Here is a 20,798-nt window from a genome sequence, read left to right as displayed (position 1 = left end):
CTGTATACTTTAAATAAATTGGTTGCGTATTTCTGACAGTTCGAGTTTTGAAAATTAATGACTAGTGCCAACGATCCAACACATTAAACTTAAACTAGTTAAGTATAAGAAATAAAATTACATAATAGTTAAGTACAAATGTTAAACCGATTGAAAATCGCTACGTAACTACACAAAAATAAACTCAAAGTAGTTTTTTTTTTGTACAACTTTGTAATAACTCTAGAGTAATGCTTAAATAAATAAATAAATAAAAACTTTGTACTGTAGAAAAAAGTCAACTGTTGATTTTGAAGACCTATAAGGCTATAACTGTAAGCCACTTTATTGTGGCGTTTACAATGAAAAGCTTAATTTGGCATCTACTAGTTGAGTAGCAGATCCATGCCGTTGCCACACAAGTACAAATTTGAGATGAAATGGGAAAGATCAAGATACCCTCAAAACTAAAACACTACCTATTTTTGTAACCGACTGTCTTTAGAGCAAGTGGCAAAAGGCTTCGTGGTTGGTATTCGAGATCCAAATTCGAATTCTAGTTGATTCACATTTTCAGTTAAGTTTATTTTCCAGCTAAGTTTATTTCTAAATGAAATAAACGAAACAGATAGCGTACTATCTATATCTCAAAAAAAAAAAAAAAAACTATTCTTGTACCGAAGATTTTGACAACATCGCATGCATTTGAAAAATAGCCTATTCTCCTTGTCAAAATTCTGTTAATGCCTACTTAGCCGTGATTCTGATGCTAAAGTCTTTTTTTAATAAATATGTGTACGAAATATCAAATCTGAAGTGGAAAATCTATTCTTTTATTCTTTTTTATTTTATTTTTTTACTACATGAAAAGAGTGCTGGGGCGGGTGCGTAATTAGACGTGTCTCCCAACTCTCCACTTCGATTGAGAGAGAAAATATTGCACGCGAGCATTCCGCTAATAAATTGCATCTACTGAACAAAATTTTAAATTAATTTTACTAATTAATATTGTAATAAAATCTGTTCCGATAGATGCAATTTAAGTCGCACAATTAATGCCTACATATTAAAAAAATACAAAATTTAAATTTGGGCTTTTTTTGCAATTAGTCTCATGAAAAAAATTTATTTTAAAAATAGCCTCAGTAAATTTAAATTTGCAAAACTAGTCCTGCCCCTGCCATGTAGGTGCGACGTTAGCTCCATGTGTGCCGAGTGAGGCCAGTTGATTATGTTAAATACAGTGAATCATTACCGTGTCTAAACACTGGAACACGGTGAATCATTCACCGTATTTAAACACGGTAAATGGTTTACCATGTTCAACTTAACACCCCAATCCGTCCACGTGGCGCTGAAAAATATTTGAGCTTTTTTTGCAATTAGCCCCCTGAAAAAAATTTAAATTTGCCAAACTAGTCCTGCCCCTGCCATGTAGGCGCTACGTTAGCCCCCTGAAAAAAATTTAAAATTTAAAATTTGAGCTTTTTTTGCAATTAGCCCCATGAAAAAAATTTATTTTAAAAATAGCCTCAGTAAATTTAAATTTGCAAAACTAGTCCTGCCCCTGCCATGTAGGCGCTACGTTAGCGCCATGTGTGCCGGGTGAGGCTAGTTGATTAAGTTAAATACAGTGAATCATTCACTGTATCTAAACACTGGAACACGGTGAATCATTCACCGTATTTAAACACGGTAAATGGTTTATCATGTTCAACTTAACACCCCAATCAGTCCATGTGGCGCTGATGTGACGCCTACATGGTAAGTTCATGACCATTTTTGCAAATTTAAATTTGCTGGAACTATTTTTATTTTTTTTTTTTTTTTTCAGAGGGCTAATTGCAAAAAAAAAGCCCTTTAAATTTTTATCATAGAATATTAGAAATGTATGTAGGGTATAGTATTTACTTATACACCAAGTGCACATAATAATTTCTCTCCCACGGTCCCTTCTTACTTATCTTAACTATGATTAATAATTATTGCGTGCACTACACTGCATACATGGAATGTAAATTTTGAATATTAATAATGTAAAATTAAAATCTAATATAATATATGTGATCTACACCATATAAAAATTTTATGTATAAAAAAATTACAGAGTTTATATTTTTATAATAGAATTTTAGAAATTTGGTATACAAGGTTTATTCATACACCCGGTGCATGAAACAATTTCTTCCTACTATTTTTCTTTCAATTATTTATTGATTTACTTATATTACTTTAATTGATTTACTTATATTACTTTAATAGATTTCTTCCAAATCTTTTTCACATAAGTCTTTATAAAATAATCTAATTACTAATAAGTTGTTATATAAATTTTTGTCGCACGTATACCAATTTTAATTATTTTTATTTGAATAGATTTAATTACTAAATTCCTTTTATATAATTTTACTTAATTCATAGACTAATAAAATTACATAAAAATAAAAAATATATATAAACTAAAATTTATTCTTAGAATATTTTTATATCTGCAGCATCGCGTGAGTTAGTAAAAATTAGGTTTGTATTATATATATATATGATATAAATTTTAATTAATTAATAGTTAAAATAATTAACTTCAAAAGAAAACTTTTTTTTTATTCCCTATTTCCAATTTCTTGTGGATGATGTCAACTTGCTTTGATTGTCGTTTCCCCTCTCCTAGAAATGGAGGAATGATCCTTTCCTATAAGCTACATAAATGAACATGTGAGGGTTTTATATATATATAATCCCATATATATATATATATATATATATAGAGAGAGTAAAGATGAGTGCTGAATCAGGGAGGGGGGGGGGAGATGTGCCGGAGGAAGGAGAGAGAGAGAGAGCAGGACTGCTCTGCTCTCAGGAGCACAGAGGCCTCCGTGCTCCTAAGTCGTTTTCGATCATAGAATTTTCGAATCGACGATCGGCTCGTTAGACTTGATCTAGTGTATTTGAAGTTTATAGAAAATAATTTTTACGATTTTTCGATATCATTTTCTAACAATCGAAAAGATCAAAATCAATAATTTTAAGGCTGAAAATAAAAATCCTATAAAAAGTGGTGATATAGTATTAAAATTTTGATCAGAAATATTGATCTTGTTGTAAATAGTATAAAGAATTTTGTATCAAAATTTCATCTGATTTGAATGCTTCTACACCGTTAAACTTGAAAACGGCAGATATCAACTATTAAATTATTGATTTGAATCCTTTCGATCACTAGGTAAATGATATCAAACAATTGCAAAAAATTATTTTCTAGAAACTTTAAATACGCTAGATCAAATCTAACGAGCCGATCGTCATTTGAAAATTCTATCATCAAAAATGCTCAGGAGCACGGAGGCTCCGTGCTCCTGAGAGCACAGCAGCTCTGTCATATATATATATATATAGATAGAGAGAGAGAGAGACCTCCATTACGGAAGGAGGGGACGAGAGGAAGGAGTTGGACGTAGAGTGTGGTCGAAGAGAGGAGAGAAGGAGGAGATGAGAGAGTCCGACTGAGATACTATGATAGCACGAATGTTTTGGTGCTATCAAGTTTTCTGCCATAAGATTTATCTACTTTATCATTTTCATCCGTTCGATTGTACCATTTAGCTAACTGCCCACGTGACCTTAGGGGGCCCACATCATCCAAACCACACATCTTTTAATCCAAATGCAGAAAACTTAATAGCACCAAGTTATTGGTGTTATTAATAGTATTCCAGTCTTGTACAATATGTATATAGTAAAGCTACTATACTTTTATGAGTACAAACCCTTTTTACTTATTAGATAAAAAGATGGGCCGTTAGGATGATAGTGGTTCCCAGTGGTTGAATAGTAAAATCTATGGTTGAATAGTAAAATCTAATGGGTGAAATAGATTTAATGGCTGAAAATTTATAAGTACAAAAAAATTTGTATTCATAAGAGTATAGTAGTCTGACTCTCTCTCTCCCTCTCTCTCTATATATATATATATGCATGTATGTATGTATGTATATATGCATGAAAAATATTACAATATTGTAGATAGGATAATTAAACTTCCGAATGGCTAATTGATACTATTAAATATGACATAAAGTAATGGAATAGTTTAGTAAACAAATTTTATGATTCTTGAATAGTATTTATCTATATAAGCTATCAACAAAATGAACGGTCAAAATAAAATAAATTCTAAAAATAAAAAATCAAAATTTGAGATTAAAAATCATAGTTTTTCATCTTGATTTAAATATTGCATATAACGTTTTATTAGGAATTCAACCAAATTCGGTTATCTTAACACCGTTAAACTAACGAACACTTCATATCGGTCATTAAATTGTTAAATTATCAATCGTTCAATTAGTATGTAATTTATGTTAAAATATTTTAAAATTTGATTGATAGATTGTTCTAATACTCTTAATCATGTTAACCGTGTCGATCAACAATATGTAAGCTTGATAATCAAAAACCGAATGCATACTCAAAAAAGGTTTATGCTATTTATGGTATAGTAATATTTTTTGGCTAAATTACAGAAAATCCCATTATAATAACCCGCTTTTTCACTTTTCCTTCCTGATATTTAAAAACCTACACTTTGCCTCCCTTTAAAATAAAAAATATGCACTTCACCCCCTACCATTAGAGTTCCGTTAAAAAATATATTTTTATGCCGAAAATACCCCTCCGCCATCTCCCTGTTGCTTCGCCTCCCTCCGGCTCGCCACCTCGCCGCCGCCTCGCCGCCTCACCGCTTAGCCGCCTCGCCGTCCTCCACTGCCTCGCCCTCACCCACATCTCCTTCGCCGTCCTCCGCCGCCTCGCCTTCGCCTTCTTTGCCCTTCTCCTACTGTCGCCGACCTCGGTTTCTCCTACTGTCGCCGAAATCGAGGGCGGCGATAGTGCAGGAGGAGAAGGGGAGCAGGTGGAGAAAGGAAATGGAGAGAAATCGCGGCTGATTGAGGTGGGAATCGCGGTCGAACAAAAGGACGGCTGACGAAGATAGGGAAGAAGACGACAATGACAAGGGGTAAAATGGTCATTTTACACACCGTAACCCTCCTGTGAATATTTTTTATTTTACAGGGGGGCAAAGTATAGGTTTTTAGATGTCAGGGGGGAAAAGTGAAAAAGCGGGTTATTACAGGGGGATTTTCTGTAATTTAGCCATATTTTTTTCATATATATATATGATATGTGAATATTTTAATTGGAGGGTCATAGATTCAAGTAAGGGACCCTGAATAATAAAATTATAAAAAAAGGCATAATACCTGATTATCAGGAAAAAAAAAAAACAAAGTAATTACCACTTTTTTATTTAAACAATGAGAGTAGATGGAAGCACAAACTTTCCACTACAAATAAAAATCTGAACTTCTTTTTTTTTAAAAAAAAAAAACAATAATACAGTAGGTTTCACCCCCAAAGCCCACCATATTATAATTATATATTTTTTCTTGATTAGTAGTTGAAACATCAACTAAAGGAGCTATTTAGTTACATGCAACTGCATATATAACAAACACTATTATTACAGTTAAAACTGCATGAGAATGTCCATCTGTAACAATTAGAACAATATCTTACCAAATGTATCAGTCGGATATGATAACTTCAAATAAAAAATAACCTTACTTTTCTATTCATTTTTTAAATATTTTTTTTCACTTTATATAAAATGATAAAATTTTAAAAATATATTTTTCAACTGCATGCAACTAAATAAATTATTTATTATACTAATCAGAGAAAATGCGTATGATTATATTTTTTATATTGTAATTATATTTGTCTCTAACTATATTATATTTTTAATTTTTAATTCACATTCAATAGAAATACATGTAACTGCTGTAAACAGTGGTGATATTTGGGGACAAGTTTACTACTGAGGTGCAGGTGATTTGTTTTGGTTTTAGTAAAAATTAGTCACAAAAGTCAAATAATCAAGGGTGGCATTAGTTATAAGTAAGTGATTAACCCGATGAGTAGATGCGACTGAGAGTGACTCGGGATGGGGGCATTTTGGTAAATTCACTTCCCACCGTGCTTTAATAACCCCGCAGCACCGGGAGCTCCGGTAGCGGAGTAGGTGGTTTGACCTCGTCGCTTCCTCCTCCTCCCCCTTCCCACTACGCCCCTCCTCTCTCTCTCTCTCTCTCTCTCTCTCTCTCTCTCTCAACCCCCACCAAACCCTAAGCGAGAGAGAGAGATTGAGAGAGAGAGAGAGAGATAGATCTCGAAGCTTCATCGTCTCCACAGCGGCGGCGATTGTGAGGAGGGGACTATGCAATCCGGATCCATGAAGCCCTCCCCGCTCGATCTCCTCTCGGCGATCCTCACGGGGAAGCCCCGCGGCGGCGGGGATGGGGTGGCGAATGCGTCGGCGGCGGCGATCGTGGAGGATAGGGAGCTACTCCTCGCAATACTCGCCACCTCCGTCGCCGTGCTCGTCGGCTGCGCCGTGCTCTTCCTGTGGCGGCGCTCCGCGGCGAAGAGGCCGAGCAAGGCGGCGGAGCCGCCGCGGCCGCCGCCGGTGAGGACGGAGCCGGAGCCGGAGCCGGAGGCGGATGATGGGAGGAAGAAGGTCACCGTCTTCTTCGGCACTCAGACGGGCACCGCCGAGGGGTTCGCTAAGGTTGGGGCCCCGATCTCGGCTTTTAAATCCTTCGAATCTCTTTACTTTTTTCATATATTTATGCTATACTCTTGTGTTCTAATTAGGCGCTTGCTGAGGAGGCTAAAGCGAGATATGATAAAGCCACTTTTAAAGTAGTGGATCTGGTAATTTTATATGTTTTTTTTCCTCCAACTTATGGACGTGATTCGATGATACAATTATTATAATCATGTGACTTTTTAACGAGTAATTTCGATAATAGGATGATTACGCTGCCGACGATGATGAGTATGAAGAGAAGTTGAAGAAAGAGAGCTTTGTTCTATTCTTCCTTGCTACGTAAATTTCGGTCCTTTGCCTCTATTTACTTCTCGAAAAGAAGAAGTCCGAATTAAAAAACTAATCTTTTGTGTATTTACAGGTATGGGGATGGTGAACCGACCGATAATGCTGCGAGGTTTTATAAATGGTTTACGGAGGTTGGAAAAGTGTTTAATAATTTTCTGCAATTGCCTTTTTAGTGCTATCTTGTTGGTAAGGAGGAGGTTTGATTATCCTTTTAATTTAAATTACAGGGAAAAGAGAGGGGAGAGTGGTTAAAGGATCTTCAGTTTGCGGTGTTTGGTCTTGGCAATAAGCAATATGAGCATTTCAATAAGGTTGGCTTATATGCGATGTGAATTTCTGTAACTTCGGCTTGTAATTATGTGCACTATCAATTTGTTAATGTAATTTATTCCATGAATGAAGGTTGCTAAGGTGATCGATGAGCTCCTTGCTGAACAGGGTACTTTCTAAAGACCAGTTACCCATTTTCCTCTGCACCTTGCTGTTTCCCTTGTCAAAAGTTTTTCTTAAAGTTATTTGCTGTTTACGTATTTGGTTATACTGAAGTAATTTATTCATTTAAAACATGTCAACTGTTGTTTTATAGGGTTACTTTAGCTAGTGGCACTGCAGATGTAAATAAAGTAATGATTACTTTTAACTATGTGACGTACACAAAGAGTAATCTAGCAAGGTTACTTGGAAGTATGGAATGTCAGTTTTACTCTTGATGTTTCTGATGAAAAAACATGATAAAATTTTATGTAATATTTGAAGTTTTCCGGCGATCTCAATTTACTGTTGTAGTATTTAGATACATGTTCCAGGCAATATATCTTATGGGACATATTTGATAGTGCATACCACATAACTGCTACTGGAGTATTGGTGGTTGGGTCATGCAAAAATTTCTCAAGATTTTTATGTGTTTAATTTTTTGTGAAGCTTTTGTTGTTATATGCCTCTTCAATCATGAGTATATAAATCTTTTCAGTCTGCATAGGTTTATAGTTAAAACGATAATTCAGTTCTTAAGGTTTGAATTATGTGGAAAAGCTGTCTGTTACAAATAAAATTTAAAGCTTCGGTCATTTTATATGCGTAAATGCAAATTTTAGTTAAATTTGAATTACACTTGCCTTAAGTTAACTACCCTTTTGTTTCCTTGGAAAAGGCAAACCACCCTAAACAGTGCTTCTTTTTTCTTGAAAGATGTAGAAATTTTTAAGAAATTAAGCAGAAAGGTTTCCGTTTTATATCTAATCCTTTGTACTTCTAAACATGCCATACTCTTTTTAAGGCACTAAGCCTCTTTTATTTGTTGTATTTAATTGAATTTTGTTGGTTGTGAGCAGCACTGTGCAATCTGTCAATTGTGAGATAAGTTCTCGATTCTACTTAATTTTTTTATAGGCGGGAAATGCATTGTTCCTGTTGGTCTTGGAGATGATGATCAATGCATTGAGGATGACTTTACTGCATGGTATGAATTATGAAATAGTTTTATGTGATCTGCAACATAAGCGATGGTCTAAAGAATTGTGTGTGCTACGATGGCTTTTCATGTGCAGGAGAGAGCTTCTGTGGCCAGAGCTAGATCAGTTACTACGGAATGAAGATGATGTTGCTGGCGCATCTACTCCTTATACTGCTGCCATTCCTGAGTATAGGGTTGTACTTATAAACACTGAAGATTCTGCATATGTGGAGAAGAGTTGGAATTTTACAAATGGCCATGCTTTCTATGATATCCAACACCCCTGCAGGTATCGAGGATAGGTTTTATTGTCAAATCAGCATTCTGGCTTGTATTTGCCATTAGTAGACTATAACTAACACCAAAATCTTGCTTATTTCAGGGCTAACGTGGCTGCGCGGCGTGAGCTTCATACCCTGGCTTCTGACCGGTCTTGCATTCATTTAGAGTTTGACATATCTGGCATTGGTCTGACGTAAGTTTGCTATTTTTTAATCCAGCATTTGCTACAATTGTAGCTATATTTGACCTCCTTTTGAACTAGTTTATTCAATGCCACTTGTATCATCTATTTTTGCTCGTTTTATACTAAATGTTTTTTCCCCTCACGAGTCAGTTTGTTCTGCATTATAGCAAAGTCAGGATTTGAGGGAAGGTGAAAGCAAATTTGATGTTCAAACTTCAAGAAATTCTGAATTACACATGCTAATTATTTCATTAGTGAATTATGGATATTTTATGTGTATCCCTGTATCCTCTAGCTCTTATGGCAGTGGCTCCTCTCTTTTTTTTTTGGGGGTGATCTTCTCACAGTCTATCTATTATTCATGAACTCCACTGCTTCATGTCCATATATCATTTCTGTGGCAATCTTTTGTGGTTGTAGGATTGTTAGTCACCTTTTACCTCTTTTTCCGTCAGATACGAAACTGGAGACCATGTTGGAGTGTATACTGAAAACTGCCTTGAGACTGTAGAGGAGGCAGAAAGGCTGTTAGGTTATTCACCAGAGACATACTTCTCTATTCACGCCGACAAAGAGGATGGCACTCCCCTTAGCGGCGGTTCTTTGGCCCCTCCTTTCCCTCCTTGCACCTTAAGAACTGCACTTACCCGATATGCTGATCTTTTGAATTCACCTAAAAAGGTGTGTGTTTTGGTCCCCTATTTGCTTTATCATACAACCTATTACCTTTTTCTTTCATTTTATTTGCTGACTACAGTAACATTCTTTGTCAGAGTGCTTTAGTTGCATTGGCTGCACATGCATCTGATCCCAATGAAGCTGAGCGTTTAAGATTTTTGGCTTCTCCTGCTGGAAAGGTTGCCTCCTTGTCTTTTTATACTTTTGGTTACTATTTTTTGGTTGAATAATTGGATTGACACTTTGAATTTATAATGAAGGATGAATATTCTCAATGGGTAGTTGCAAGTCAGAGGAGCCTACAGGAGGTTATGGCTGAATTCCCTTCATGCAAGCCTCCGCTGGGAGTTTTCTTTGCAGCTGTTGCTCCTCGCTTGCAGCCTAGATACTACTCAATATCTTCTTCCCCAAAGTATTAATCAGCTACTTATGAATTTACTCCATTTGAATTGGTTCATCCTTTGTGTAATTAAGGCCCATTTCTTTCCCTTTTCTTCTCCTTCCTTAGAATCGCACCAACTAGAATTCATGTGACTTGTGCGTTAGTATATGGGCCAACACCGACAGGAAGGATTCACAAGGGAGTCTGCTCTACCTGGATGAAGGTATTCCTTTTTGCCCAAGATAGCCTTCAATTTTCTTTGGGCATATTCTACTTGTAATCTTAGCAGTATGAAGTAAACCATCAACCTTTTAGAGACTAACAATGTTGGAGAGTTACCCTGAAAAGTTTTACCACCTGGAAGATGATGTTTCAAATGGCTCAGCTTTATTTAATTCCTGAAATTGCATTTCTAGCGCACTTTCGATCATGGTAAGTAACACCTGCATGTGCTTTGCCAGTTTAATCTGTTTTAAGTTTTAACCCCAACCATTTCACCATCTTGAGTTATTATTGTGCTTCATGTTTTGAGTATTTGGGGTGCTCATGGGATATGGAATGGGTTTAATCAGCTTGTTTCTAGCATTTAAAGTTAGGGGACTATCAAGTTCTATGGTAATCACTTTATGTAATCATTTATGAAAAGCTAGGCAATAGAACCGGGTAATGAATAACATGTTTGAATACTGCAAGTAATAGTTCTAGGTCTAATGTTAAAGACTATGAACTATTCAGGCAATAGCAATTAGGAAATAGCCCTAAACCCTAAACCCTAAAAGATAAAAGAAAAACATCCCTAGTTCTTTTAACCTTGTTGATGAGGAAATGCAAAGACAAAAAAGGTCTCTCTTGTTTGTCAATTAATATGTCTGTTGTATGATTATTGGTAGTGATTGCTGTTGTCTTTCCTTTTTTCTGATGTTTTGGTCAACTATTATAACACATTTATCTGCTAACAAATTTCGCAGCATTCCCTTCCATTGGAAGAGAGCCAGGAATGTAGCTGGGCTCCTATTTATGTGAGACAGTCAAATTTCAAACTGCCTCCTGATACCTCAGTTCCGATCATAATGATTGGTCCTGGGACAGGTCTAGCACCTTTCCGGGGCTTCTTACAGGTTCGTTGTGCCTTGACACATTATGTTTGAAACTTTGAATGTACGTATTTTACTTAGTGGTTTATATAAACTTGTTTATTTCATTTGGCATTCTCAGGAAAGGCTGGCACTAAAGAAGTCTGGTGCTGAACTTGGACGGGCCATTCTCTTCTTTGGATGCAGAAACCGCAAGATTGTATGGATAATATATCTGATATAGCTTTTTGTGGGGAACAAAAAATTTAAATTTCTATATTCGTTTTGTGGACCTCTCCTCTGTTTTACCTGACGGCATTGCATGTTGTGCAGGACTACATTTACGAGGAAGAGCTGAAAAGTTTTCTTGAAGAAGGGGCAATGTCAGAGCTGATTGTTGCCTTCTCTCGCGACCGTCCAACCAAGGAATATGTGCAACATAAAATGTCAGAGAAGGTAAGTGATGATCCCTCTAATGCATTGTATTTTCTGTTCTTTTCTTCTAATCCTTATAATTATATCTTTGCTCTAAACATCTTTCTTTAAACGTCTTTCTTTTCGGCAGGCCTCTGACATCTGGAACATCATTTCTCAAGGTGGTTATATCTATGTGTGTGGTGATGCCAAAGGCATGGCTAGAGATGTACACAGAGCTCTCCACACCATTGTTCAAGAGCAGGTATGGCCCAAATTACTATAATTGCTCGAAATGTTAGAGGTTGCTTGATTTAGGCCTTGTTTGTCCTTAGTTGTGGAGAGTAGTGCTGCATGAAGTAGTGCGACGCTGGTAAAAAAAAAAAAAAAAAACTGTAGGGTGTTTGGTTAATTTTATTATAAAAGTACCGCCTGTTGTAGAAAGGTGTTTGGTAAAAACTCTGTTAAATTTTAGCAAACTAATATTAAAAGTGTATTAAAGAAAATAAATTTAACTTCATGTTTTAATTTTTTTTCAAAAAATGGGTCAATTAAATTAACAGGTTTATAAAAATTATATCAAATTTATTGGTTGTAATTATTTTTTAGAAAATAAAATTAAGATAATTAATGGCTAACATTTAATAAAATTATTATATTTAATATTTTTTTATTCAACTAACTATAATAAATTTAATTTAAAAAATTAGAACTTTGAGAGGTTAATTGAAAAAAAACTAAAAATTAAATTTAAGTAGAATTAACGAGAGAGAGAGAGAGGGAGAGGGGTGGGGTGGGGGTGAGCCGAAGCCGCAATTTTATTTATTTTAACACACAAGCTCCAATAAGGGAGCTTCTGTGGTTGGAATGCAGGCAGCTCTTTTTGCGGTCCGTAATGGTACTCTTTGGGTTGCCAAACAGGTTCCTTTGGGATAAAGTACATTTTGGCCCGGCAAAAGCCGAGCCAAACAGGTACTTAGATGTCTTTTATACATTGTACTAATCGTCCAGTCTAAAATTCAGAAGTAAGCTAAAATAAGCGGTTCATTTTACACTCTAGTTCTTGAACTTTTGAATATATTGCATTTTAATTCCTGTTTGAAGTAAACTGTAGTGGGTCATCATTTTACGCATGAAGGGTATAATAGTTGTGTTGTAAGAGAAGTTACTTTTTCCTTTTGTTTGATATCAAGGACTAAAGGATAAAAGTTTGTATGTCAAAATTGTGTGGACAAAGTTGTAATAATGGGATAGTGCAAGGACTACCCATACATTACAAACCCCCTGCCATGCGCACAAGAAAAGAAGAAAAGAAAGAAATAAGAACTACAATGGTGGAATGATCCACTTGATGTATATTTTCGCAATTCATCTATATATTCTAACTTGTTTTCCTCGAAATTTTCTGTTACAGGGACATCTGGATAGCTCCAAGACCGAGAGTATGGTGAAGAGTTTGCAGATGGAAGGGAGATATCTGAGGGATGTGTGGTGAAATCCTTCCTTTTCCTAGTGGGTTTTCCGACCTAAATTACGTGCCGACAAAGAGTTCGCCAGCGCCACCTGTTGATAAAACTTTTCCAAGCACAGGAATTCCGGAACCTTGTATCATGGGTTCCGGCGTGGGGTGCATTAGAAAAGATTGGGCCCCTTCTTTCTCTTCAGGGTTTGCGAGGACTCCGTTATCGCCTATCGTTTGAATGATGATTCTTTCGACTCCCAACTGATGAGGAGTTTCTGTGTAACATAATAGTGTATGTCCTCCTCGATATTTATTATGGTGATTCGGCTGTCGGAAACACTAGGCAAAATAACTAGGTGATACATTGGGTAAGTCAAACTAAACGCTTATATATTAGATGCTATAGCAGCGTATGTACAAATGGACTGGCTATAAGCTTGTTTGAGCATTGTGAGAAATGAGTGGTGGAATCGCACTTAATTATCGATAATCTTGTTTCAGCAGAAGCCTACTCTGCTCTTCTAACTGCTGTGTGAAGAAGCTGCAACTCCGGCTCAGTTGGGCACTTTGGTTGAGGGCTGATCCTAACCTGCAGTCGGACATGAACCCTCAAATCCCAATCGCACGAGGGGGTTAGAATCAGGTTTGAATCAGTCGAAGGTGAATTCACGCGGATTGCGAGAATGCATGGCAGTGCATTCTTCAAACGCAACAGCTTCGATACTTCTGAATGTTAAGAAAAATCTGAAAAGTGTTTCAGAATTTTGAAATGCTAAGAGAATTCCTCGATGATAAAGAACGGATTATTTGTTCGAAGTCGATCAAAGGACGATGACCCTCCTAAATTCAGGATTCATAAACAGCTGGGAGGTGCGTTCAACTGCCGATTTCTATCTACTGTTCGAATGAGTACAGAAACAAGCAAGAAACATATTCCAGCACAATAAATACTTGTACTTTTTCTACTTCTCTAAACAGAAAACAGAGTATATTTTCTATCAGATAAAACTGCAAACTAAGGAGAACCACTTATTCCGTTAAAAAAAATTGCCTCGAAAAGAATTTAAATTAGGGTTTTGCCTCAAGTAGAGGAAGCAAGGTTCCCGAAGCAGACAGGTCTTCAATTCTAATCTTCATAAGGTGGCAAGCCCCAGTCGCCTGGTCTGAAATCCAGAAGGGAACTGAGCACTTGATCGGCGTCTTTATGGTAAGAAGCATCCAACCTTGGATCTGGTATCATTACCACGAACCTGGAGTATTATCGAAATGATCAGATACATCTGAAACTATTTCAGAGTGCACGCATTAACGACATTCTGCAAGAGTTGGTATTAGGAGTTTTCATTTTTAAGTTATCATTTGTTCATATGTATACACACGTAATATTTAGAAAGAGAATGCAAAACGGTCCGACTAGGTGAACATCACAAGCTTTTCTTCGGAATACCAAAGCACAAAAAGCATAGGTAATTGGGTAATGGCCTTCATCAGGTGTTTTCCACATTTCGTAGATGGTCATCTCAGAGGGATTCAGAAAATTTTGGGGCAATTAAAGTGGACGTGATTCAGAAGTACAAAAGAGTGCAGCCAATGAACAGAAATTTTGCTGAAAATCTCTAATAGTCTCACTATAAATCAGAGAACTGAGAACTGGCCCCTTCAGTTGGATAATTTGCACAAACTATCATTTCCCTTTCTTCCAAACAACTATTTTGAGATACATCATAAGCAAAACAGATGAGAAATGATTCTACTAAAGCTACTTCAAAAGTACGGGAAAAAAAGCATCAGAACTCCACACCCCACTGATTCGCCACCCGAAGTTCAACAATTTGTCATTTACTACCTGAACATTATATTGGTTTCAAAGCAACCATCCAGCCACAAAATTCCGTCTAGTCATCTAGCTGCCAGACCCCTCTTGAACTTTTAAAGTTTGTCGGTGATTTTGCTATCCAGCAAAAGTTCAGGGAGGGTCTGGAATATTTATATTACGGTTGCGTGAAAGCCACATGCTAATGACAATTAGAGAACTTGTCCAAATTAGGTGGTTGATTCAAATAAATAGATAGATTGTTCATGTAATAAATTTCAACAGTTTAAACTTAGGTAGTGATTTTCAATTGAGGGGAAAATTCAAGGAGGTTTGAAACTTTTTTTTTCCTCTTGTAAAAGAAAATTCACAAAAAGCTACTCACATTCCTGCATTTTTAGCTGCTGCTACTCCTGATGGAGCATCCTCAAAAACTAAGACCTTACTTGGATCTACATTATCCTGAAAACAAGCAGTTAAAGCAAGAAAAGAACAAAATAAAATGAACCATTGCAAAAGATTCGGTGGAGCAAACAAGAATCTCTGGTACTAAAAATGAAATAAACGATGATACCTCAAATCTCTTTAAAGCGGCAAGAAATATATCAGGAGACGGCTTGCCTTTCTTTACTTCTGGATCATCTCCCATGACGACATGATGCATCATTGCAAAGATTTTACCGTGATTTTGTGTTTTAAGCTCAAAATGCCGTTTGTAGGATCTAAAAGTGTAAAAAAGTGAGCAAAATGGATGATCGCGACAATTGATTTTGATACAGTCAAACAAGATGAGCTTAAAGGAATTGGTCCCCTTTGGAGATAACATGCATGATTTGAAGAGAGAACTAAAATACCCAAAGCACAACTATGAGTAATAGAAGGGGTCAATGAATAATTACCCGGTAGCAACACACATCGGTATCCCATTTTTATGAAGATGAGTTACCAATCGTTCCACTCCTGTACGAACAAGAACTCAATTGTAGATCCGTCGCCCACAGTCCAAAAGTATCAAATAATTATATTCAAAATTGGGCAAAAATATGGAGATATGATATGGTTATGTCCATCATTACTCGTTCTACGTATCCAAAAAAGGCACAGAAACATGTAATTGCCCTAAAGAAAATACAATTACATATCACATTCATAACAAAACAACAATCCATTTCCTTCCATTTCTCGGTCTAATCCCCTGAAAAACCATATCTATCTCTCTCTCTCTCTCTCTTTCCCCCCTTCTCCCCAAAGTCTAGTGCGCCGGTTCGCCCACCCGCCCGCCCATTCTCTCGTGCCCCCCAAACCCTAACACACCTTAACTAACTCACGCACTTTCTCTCCTCCTCCCCCCAAACCCTAAACACACGCACATCACGCGCATGCACATGCACGCGCGGGCACACACGTCGACACGCACGCACGCATCATAACTCCATTCCCCAATCATCCAACACACACACACAGAGCATCATAACTCCACCCCAATCATCCACATTGCATCATAATTGAAGTAACTGTTGAATATATAATACTAAACCACCATTCTCTGGTACTCTGTAAGTTTTTGAAGAAAAACGGTTGCTTTACATCCTTTAACACAGTATCCAAGTAGCAGATCTTGTGTTCGAATTCCATCAGACTCTTAGTATCTGTTAACTTTCTCATTTAATTCTAAAAGCACCATTCTCCAGTACTTAGGCTTTTGGAGGGAGAAAAAAATTAAAAAAATGGTTGTTTCGCAGAACGAGCGAAACACAGACACAGAGAAAGCAACGGATCTGGAATGGGAGACTCACCGGGCAAGAGGGAGCAGGTGGGGAAGAGCTCCTGCAGCATCCCCTCCCTCTCCTCCAAAAACTCCTCGGGCGTGAGCATCCCCACGAGCCCGCACTCCTCCACGAAGATCCGCGCCGACTCGATCGCCTTCTTCCCCATCAACTTCGCCTTCAGCGACCAATCGAACACCTTCCCGAACCTCTCCAGGATCCTCTCCTGCACCACCGTGTAGAACGGCTCCGTATCTATCGCCATCGCACCACCCCATTAGAGACTTCGATCTAGAGAGAGAGGGATCTAGAGAGAGAGAGAGAGAGAGAGACCCAGGAGGAGCCCGTCCATGTCGAAGATGACGTGGGAGATGGTGGTGGATGGCGCCGCCGCGGCATCGTTCGCGGCGGAGATGGGCGGGGTCGTCGCCATGGCTAGGGTTTCTGAGAGAGCGACCGGGGAGAGGACGACTCGGTAGCAGCTATTGTTCGCACTGGAGAAGCGCGGGTGCGAAAAGCGATTTTGGGAAAATTGAACCGGAAGGGAACCGGTTCGGTCGAAACGGCTCGGGCCAGATTACAACGTGGCCCATTTGAGACTGGTTGAAGGGGGCTCATATTGGATGGGCTCACATTTCTACCCGTTAAGAGCCCAACAATACCACTTGTATAAAAGCTTTTTAACATTTAAATGTACGAACACCTCCCCAACTTTGGAGTTTTGGCAAATAGGCCCATGAACTTTAAATTTTGGTAATTTGATTAGCTAACGATAAATTTTCTATGAAATAACCGTTGTATTCTAAAAGCTTAAGCCATTAGAGAACGGTATTTTAAATATTTTTATATTTAACACTTCCTCTCACGTCTGGGCTCGAGATTTTTTTTTTTTTTCTTTTTTAAGTCGGCCCATGACGTGGGCTTGAATTAAATGAGAGAAAGTTAATATACTAGGAATCTGGCGTGAATGGAACTCGGACCTCCTGCTCTGATACATGTGAAACAATTGTTGTACTTTAAAAGCTTAAGCTATTAGAGAACTGTGTTTTAAATTTTTTTATATTTAACACTCTATTTATCAAAGAAAGTAAGTAATTGAACACCAATTCTTGGCAAATGTCTGTAAAACATATTAAAATCTATCTATTCTTTCTTATTCTATTCTATTCTAATTTTGAAAAAAACCGATAAAAATGAAAATTGGATTTAGTTTATTCTTCAATTCTTATACTTTAATTTTATCCGTGAAGAGAAAAGTAAGTTTTTTTTTGTGTGGGCGTAGTTTTTGAAGCTTTAATTATAAGATCATTTGTAAAATATGCCACAAATCAGTAACTTTGCTTGAGCGGAAGACCCAATTGAATTATCTAATAAAGTTTAGGGGGACCTAGTTGTCAAAATTCAAAGTTTAGGGGATCGTTTGACAGAATTATTTAATAAAGTTTAGGAGGTCTAGTTATGAAAATTATAAGTTTAAACAGTCATTAACAAAGGTATAAAGGTTAGAAGTTGTTTAAGCATTTATCCCTCTTTTTTTTTTTTATTCTAGAAGTATTCTTTTGACATTTCGATTCACCAATAAAAATGAGACATTTTTCATTGGAAAAAAAAAACTTTTTTTTAGCGCACGACTATTTCTGAAAAAACACTATAGGATAATTAGTTAATAACATTAATTTTGAGCTATACTTAACTATATATATAATAGAACTTACCATATCTACACTTAGGGGTGTCGCCGACGGGCGACGGGCTCGAGCCGAACACCAGCTGTCTCGTTAAAGTATTAAGCCAAAAAATTCAGCTCGTGTTTTATTTATTAATGAGCCGAACACGAGCCAAATACAAGTAAACTTATGAACAATAAATTAAAAAAATTATGAAAGATGCATACAGAAAATAAATTTATAAAATTTTATCCATTTGACTTTAATCTAATAGTTAAAATTTTATATATAAATGATCTTTTTATAATTGAGTTAGACTTTATATTTAAGTTAAGATAAAAACCAAATAATAAAAATTTATATTATATATATATAATTATTTATTTATATATATATAAATATAAAATATATATATTCGAGCTGTTATCGAGCCGAACATGAGCGAGCTGAAAAATTCGACTCGTGTTTGGTTTGTTTATTAAACGAGCGATTCGATCTAGAGCTCATTTCGAGCCGAACACGAGCTAACTCGCGAATAGCTAGCGAGCGAGATTGTCACCCCTACCTACACTCCCAGTTCAAAAGCTTATATATTGTAGCTATAATACTTCATTTCTTTATTTTTGTTTACAATTTTAATTGGACTCGACAAGTAGAATCTCGATCCTTTGTCCGTTTCAACCAACGCAAAACAGTACTAGACAATGTATATGCTTCCCAGTTTTAGTGCATAAACCCATGTGAGCAGCAGCATCTACTTCCTCCTCCCCCATCACTCTCTCATTATATTTTATATATATTTTAAAAGTGTACATTAATTAATTGCACCAAAAGGCAAAAGATAGTATATAAGAGATTTTTAAACATTAGTTCTACTATCTTTCTATCATATATAGATCTGAGGTGTTGCTGATCATGTCGCGAAATTCAGTTCATTTCTAGACGGCAAATGTTCTTGGTATTGTTTCGGTCAACAACGAAATCGATATTTCTGCTTTTACTAAACTTCGGTACCTGTATCCATACTTGGTACAAATTAAGTTGGCATCTAAGCAATGGATTAATTATTTATTTTTTTTCTTTCTGTTTCCTAACAAATTTAAAGTGGTGGGGGCAATCCAATGATCCATGCCTCAGAATCTTGTGACCACCTCCCCAGCAGCAATGGTCTGTAGTACAAGGAACAGGTATCTACATAGAAAATGGCTCAGGGAGTTATCTTCTTTTTTTTTTTTTTTTTTGAGAGATAAGTTATCTTCTTTTTTTGTTTAATCTTTGTGTGTCTGTTAACACATGGACAATAGGGGATGGGCATTGGTAATTGGTAGGATATATATAGTGAAAGTGTTCCCATGCATGTGTTTGCCTTGTAATCTTTTGATACATGCAGTTAGTTTCATTGTGGAGTGTCTCTGTATTGATGAAGTGTTGTTTGAATAGTATTATTAATTTTTTAGCAATCTGATCAAATTAACTATATCTAGCACCTAAATTAGTCTTTTAGGTTCAATTTTCACAGCCACAATTTTACTTGGATTATATTCTCGTCATTTACATATCTATTTTATTATCTGTTTTTTCAGTACGTGCCATATGGTTTATCTAATATCCATTATGTACGTATCAGGGTGGAGGATGGTTATGACACACACATCAATCATTAAAAATTGTTAATTTAAGTTCTTTTAGTTACTAGGTAAATGATATCGAAAACTCGCAAAGTATATTTTTTAGATATTTCAAGAATTGAGCTCCTATGCTTTTAAAAGTACAAAATTATTGGTGCTTGTAGGTTTTTGACACTTGGATTAAGAAATATATGATTAGGATGATAGTGGTCTCCTAGGATTTGAGTAGATACGTAATTGAATAGTGTGATCTAACAAGTGAAAATGGTCAAAGGAATAAATATAATAGCGAAAAACTTACAAGCGCCAAGTGCTTTATGCTTCTAAAAACACAATAGCCGGACTCGATACTTCAAATATATTGTAATAAGTTTAAAGAAGCCGATCATCGATTCGAAAATTCTATCATTGAAAACAGCTTAATTAGAAGCTTACAGGCTTCTATACTTCTAAAGAGTACACAAGTCCTACTCTCTCTCTCTCTCTCTCTCTCTCTCTCTATATATATATATATATATAATCTAAAAGACAAATTAAATGATTAGGTATCATGCTTGTGTGTAACTAATACAACTTATCAATAACATAATTGAGAGAACTTTTGATTTACATGAGCAGGTTTTTACTCGTCCTTCCCTAGAAATCCTTGGCACGAACAAATGTATGATATGTAGTGTGTTATTGAATGTCAAATATATTCCATATATCCTGTCATGTTTTGTTAGTACGTTCGGTGCTTAATTTGACCATAAAATATTTTATCTCTTTAACCACTAGGGTTTATACATATTCTTGGTCTCAATTATGTCACATGCAAATGCTCTTTCCAACGATCTCTCTAACCGTTCAGTACTACATGCAGCTAAAATCCTTTTTTTTTTTTTTTTTTTTTTTACGTTTTTTTTTTTGATATATGTTTACTCACATGTAATATTAAAGATACGAATAATATTTACATTTCTATAACGTTGGTATCTAGTAGCTAAATGAAGGTATTTACTATATGTCTAAGATAAATCATGGTAATTTGAAAATATTATTAGACTTTTTCGAAACTAC

At 36.2% G+C, this 20,798-nt stretch overlaps 2 protein-coding genes across 2 annotated transcripts; one reads left to right on the top strand and one right to left on the bottom strand.

Moving 5' to 3' along the window:
* On the top strand, positions 6,041-13,362 carry LOC109724589 (NADPH--cytochrome P450 reductase-like). The gene is made up of 18 exons (XM_020253462.1): positions 6,041-6,604; positions 6,691-6,750; positions 6,849-6,925; positions 7,008-7,065; positions 7,162-7,245; positions 7,337-7,373; positions 8,327-8,396; positions 8,485-8,679; positions 8,773-8,865; positions 9,312-9,537; positions 9,630-9,713; positions 9,795-9,946; positions 10,043-10,139; positions 10,885-11,034; positions 11,132-11,209; positions 11,323-11,445; positions 11,555-11,668; positions 12,818-13,362. Exons 1-18 carry the CDS (start codon positions 6,254-6,256, stop codon positions 12,896-12,898), a joined length of 2,130 nt encoding a protein of 709 aa, XP_020109051.1. The 5' UTR covers positions 6,041-6,253; the 3' UTR covers positions 12,899-13,362.
* Positions 13,737-16,985, bottom strand: LOC109724590 ((DL)-glycerol-3-phosphatase 2-like). Its single transcript, XM_020253464.1, has 6 exons — positions 16,778-16,985; positions 16,475-16,699; positions 15,578-15,638; positions 15,253-15,400; positions 15,064-15,140; positions 13,737-14,115 (listed from the first exon to the last, which is right to left on the bottom strand). The coding sequence occupies exons 1-6, from the start codon at positions 16,875-16,877 to the stop codon at positions 13,992-13,994; spliced, it is 735 nt and encodes a 244-aa protein (XP_020109053.1). The 5' UTR covers positions 16,878-16,985; the 3' UTR covers positions 13,737-13,991.

Source organism: Ananas comosus, linkage group 19 (assembly GCF_001540865.1).
Source record: "Ananas comosus cultivar F153 linkage group 19, ASM154086v1, whole genome shotgun sequence".
Classification (NCBI taxonomy): domain Eukaryota; kingdom Viridiplantae; phylum Streptophyta; class Magnoliopsida; order Poales; family Bromeliaceae; genus Ananas; species Ananas comosus.
Note: the sequence above shows the minus strand (reverse complement) of the source record. Positions and strands in the feature narration are given on the sequence as shown.

What these genes read in the sequence shown, in the direction of transcription:
- LOC109724589 (XM_020253462.1), top strand. Translation starts at nt 6,254, where the DNA reads ATGCAATCCGGATCCATGAAGCCCTCCCCGCTCGATCTCCTCTCGGCG. An exon ending in CCGCCGAGGGGTTCGCTAAG is followed by an intron (nt 6,605 to 6,690) that starts GTTGGGGCCCCG and finishes TGTTCTAATTAG; the next exon opens with GCGCTTGCTGAGGAGGCTAA. An exon ending in TCAATATCTTCTTCCCCAAA is followed by an intron (nt 9,947 to 10,042) that starts GTATTAATCAGC and finishes CTCCTTCCTTAG; the next exon opens with AATCGCACCAACTAGAATTC.
- LOC109724590 (XM_020253464.1), bottom strand. Translation starts at nt 16,877, where the DNA reads ATGGCGACGACCCCGCCCATCTCCGCCGCGAACGATGCCGCGGCGGCG. An exon ending in CCGATGTGTGTTGCTACCGG is followed by an intron (nt 15,401 to 15,577) that starts GTAATTATTCAT and finishes TTACACTTTTAG; the next exon opens with ATCCTACAAACGGCATTTTG. An exon ending in GCAGCTAAAAATGCAGGAAT is followed by an intron (nt 14,116 to 15,063) that starts GTGAGTAGCTTT and finishes ATAATACTCCAG; the next exon opens with GTTCGTGGTAATGATACCAG.